General features: G+C 33.8%; 1 protein-coding gene across 1 annotated transcript; it reads left to right on the forward strand.

Moving 5' to 3' along the window:
- Nucleotides 1-244: 244 nt before the first annotated feature.
- Nucleotides 245-487, forward strand: TRIADDRAFT_35144 (uncharacterized protein; the record flags this gene model as incomplete). Its single annotated transcript, XM_002119061.1, has 1 exon — nucleotides 245-487. One exon carries the CDS (start codon nucleotides 245-247, stop codon nucleotides 485-487), a length of 243 nt encoding a protein of 80 aa, XP_002119097.1.
- Nucleotides 488-1032: the final 545 nt, after the last annotated feature.

Consider the following 1032-nt stretch of genomic DNA (forward strand, 5'->3'; position numbering starts at 1 on the left):
AAATTAATTTACTGAATAGTAAAATGACCCAGCGAACACTTCACGGAACAAAATTGAAAAAAATTAGAACTTCAGGGTTTCGAGCACGTATGTTGTCTAAAACGGGGCGGCGTGTAATTAATGCTCGTCGACGTAAGGGACGTGCCCGTTTAACAGTATAAAAAAAAACGGGTGCTTCAAAAGTGGGCTTGATTTGGTTAAATCAATAAATATAAATAAAATTTATTTCAAAAAATTAGACTCAATGTTAAAAATCAGATTAAAACGTTACGGAAGAAAAGGGCAACCTTCATATCGAATTGTTGCGGCTGATAGTAGGGTTAAACGTGATGGAAAAGCTATTGAAGAATTAGGGTTTTATAATCCACTTAATGATGAGACACATCTTAAATATAACCAGATTATCAAACATCTGAAAAACGGAGCTCAGCCTACGGATACGGTACAAAACATTTTATTAAAAGCAAAGGTTTTTGACTTTTTCTAAAAATTTGAATACGAGTAGTACGGACACTTATTTAATGCCAATAGATATATCGAAACAATTAATTAACTAAGAGGGGCTTGAATGCTAGAAAAATTTTCTAGTTTCCAAATTCGAATTTTGTGGCTTGAAAATTCCTTAGGGGTTGCAATTGAACAAAAGACAAAACAGCGGTCGATTCCAATAACATCTTATTATTTTTGGCCAAGGAATGATGCTTGGGAATTATTAAGATTAGATATTGATTCCAAAATATGGATTTCAGAAGCAGAAAAGACTAACATCATGAATAAAGTCACACAGATTCTTAACAGCTGGCAAAAAGGTGCGACTGAAGAAGCACGACATTATTTTCAGAACCAAACAAAAGATTTTAAGTTTATTGCTACCAAATAAGCAATAAATATAGGCCTATAGCTCAGTGGATAGAGTAATAGATTCCGATTCTAGATGTCGAGGGTTCAAATCCCTCTAGGCCTATATAAAAAAAACTTCAATAGGTCGAGTTTTACTTGCGTATCGCGGTAAAAATTAAAGCGATGAATTGC

This window comes from Trichoplax adhaerens, genomic scaffold, assembly GCF_000150275.1.
Source record: "Trichoplax adhaerens TRIADscaffold_4659 genomic scaffold, whole genome shotgun sequence".
Classification (NCBI taxonomy): Eukaryota; Metazoa; Placozoa; class Uniplacotomia; order Trichoplacea; family Trichoplacidae; genus Trichoplax; species Trichoplax adhaerens.